We start from the raw sequence: 2241 nt of genomic DNA on the forward strand, positions 1-2241 counted from the left end.
GGAATGTTATAAGCCGGTATCACCTTGATAGCAGTGTGTCTTCCCAACACAATTACAAAAAGAAAAGCAATGGGAGTTCCAAGTCCTCCAGCAAAGGAGGCTACCTCAGTGATGGAGACTCCCCTGAGCTTATAACAAAATCAGGGAAACATGCAGCTGAAAGCAGGGCTGGGAAAGGAAAGGAAGCGTTCCCCAACAATAATGGTAGTAAAGTAGAAATTGACATTGATGCTTTCAGACATTACAGCTTTTCTGACCAGCCTAAATGTTCCCAATATATATCTGGGCTCATGAGCATTCATTTCTATGGAGCTGAGGATTTGAAACCACCACGGATGGACTCAAAAGATGTCTTCTGTGCAATTCAGGTAGATTCAGTTAATAAAGCAAGGACTGCCTTGCTGACATGCCGAACAACCTTTTTGGACATGGACCACACTTTCAACATAGAAATTGAAAATGCTCAGCATTTAAAACTAGTGGTCTTTAGCTGGGAGCCCATGCCAAGGAAGAATCGTGTCTGCTGCCATGGGACAGTGGTTCTCCCTGCTCTTTTTCGAGTGACAAAGACTCACCAGTTGGCAGTAAAGCTGGAACCTAGAGGGCTTATTTATGTCAAACTGACGCTTCTGGAGCAGTGGGAGAACTCTCTTAATGGACTAGATGGAGAACGAGAGCCGGTAATATTTGGCGTCGATGTTCGGAAAGTTGTTGAGAAGGAAAATGTAGGCTTGATGGTGCCCCTCTTAATGAAGAAATGCATTATGGAGATTGAAAAGAGAGGCTGCCAGGTAAAGTATTTTGTTAATTTAATTTTTTAAAAATTCACCTGTGTCAATATTTCTGTATTTCATGTTTGACACTTGGAGCAGCAGAGGGTTTTTTTTGCTGGGAAAAAAATATAGCTTCATTGAATACTCCTTTCTTATATCCCTTTGCATCCTTAGTTTGGGTAATCATTTGTCATCACCCACAAGATCAGGGTGACACAAAATACCCAGACTAATCTGTGGATATCCTCATTTGCACCAGGTAGGGGTGTTAGTATCATTTTTTTAAACCACAGAATTGTGTTTGAAATATCTCACATGTGCAAGGTTATCATGGTAGAAACCAATAGAAACCAATAGGCTGGGTGGGTGTTGTGCTGATGTGCTAATGTTCCACATACAATTACTGTATTTTTCGCTCCATAAGACGCACTTCCCCCCAAAAAAAAGTGGGGAGGAAGTGTGTGCGTCTTATGGAGCGAATACTCCTCTCGGCTGCAGATGCTGCGCGGCTCAGCTGACTAGTCGGAAAGAAGCCTGGCGTCCCCCCCCCATTTCTCCCCCCCCTGTCTCTTTCGCATGTGCGCGCAGCTTCCAGACTTCCACAGACCCAAGCTGCACCGGGGGACAGAGGGCGACAAAGCACTCGCGCGGTGCAAGAAGCAGAGACGCCTGGCGTTCCCCCCCCATTTCTCCCCCTGTGTCTCTTTCGCACGCACGTGCAACTTCCAGACTTCCACAGACCCAAGCTGCCGCAGAAGCGCAGAGACGCATGGGTGTGCACCAGCTCCTCTCTTTGCCCCTTCCCAACCCCTTCTTGCCCTCACGCGCCTGCGCGCTCGTGTCGGTTCTCACAGTCGAGTCGCGCCCCCCCTTCCTCCTCCTCCGGTGTTTGCCCCTCTCCCTCCCTGCTGCCCCTCGCCTCGCGCTGTCACTCCAGGTCTGGAGGAGGAGGAAGGGGAGGCTGCTCGTGTGAACCCCCCCCCCCTGTTTTTCTCGCCTTCGGCTCACCGTTCATTATACTATTTGGTTCAGAATTTTTTTTTTCCTGTTTTCCTCCTCTAAAAACTATGCGTCTTATGGTCAGGTGTGTCTTATGGAGCAAAAAATACGGTACTTTGCATGTGTAGAGGCCAAGTTTAAACAAAATGCTAGTATATTTCACATCATACAGGTAGGTTCTTCTGCATCATTAGTGTCATGTTTAAAGTAATTCTCTAATGAAATATGTGAGAAGAATTGGATTCATGTCAGTTTATTATACTGTATAAGTAGTTGGGTTTTTTCCTTGATGCATGGGAAGACCACTGTGCCTTTAAAGTGGTGAGGGGAAGAAATGAGACAGATCCAGGAAAGGGTGAAAACTGAAGAGGACTACTGAAATAGGAAAAAGGAACATATCATAACTGATGGGAGAAGAGAGGGAACAGAACAATAGAAGCCACAGGGAAAGCGGAGAAAAAGAAGAAGG

The 2241-nt window shown here is 46.2% G+C and overlaps 1 protein-coding gene across 1 annotated transcript in view; it reads left to right on the forward strand.

The window, feature by feature from the left end:
• The window catches only part of SYDE2 (synapse defective 1, Rho GTPase, homolog 2 (C. elegans)), a 50524-nt gene that overhangs the window by 18743 nt on the left and 29540 nt on the right, over positions 1-2241 (forward strand). The window contains exon 4 of the mRNA XM_015410496.1: positions 10-791. Coding sequence (XP_015265982.1) covers positions 10-791 — 782 coding nt within the window. The remainder of the gene's footprint in view (positions 1-9; positions 792-2241) is intronic.

The sequence above is a fragment of the Gekko japonicus genome, unplaced genomic scaffold, assembly GCF_001447785.1.
Source record: "Gekko japonicus isolate JY-2015 unplaced genomic scaffold, Gekko_japonicus_V1.1 scaffold2418, whole genome shotgun sequence".
In the NCBI taxonomy this organism is placed as follows: Eukaryota; Metazoa; Chordata; class Lepidosauria; order Squamata; family Gekkonidae; genus Gekko; species Gekko japonicus.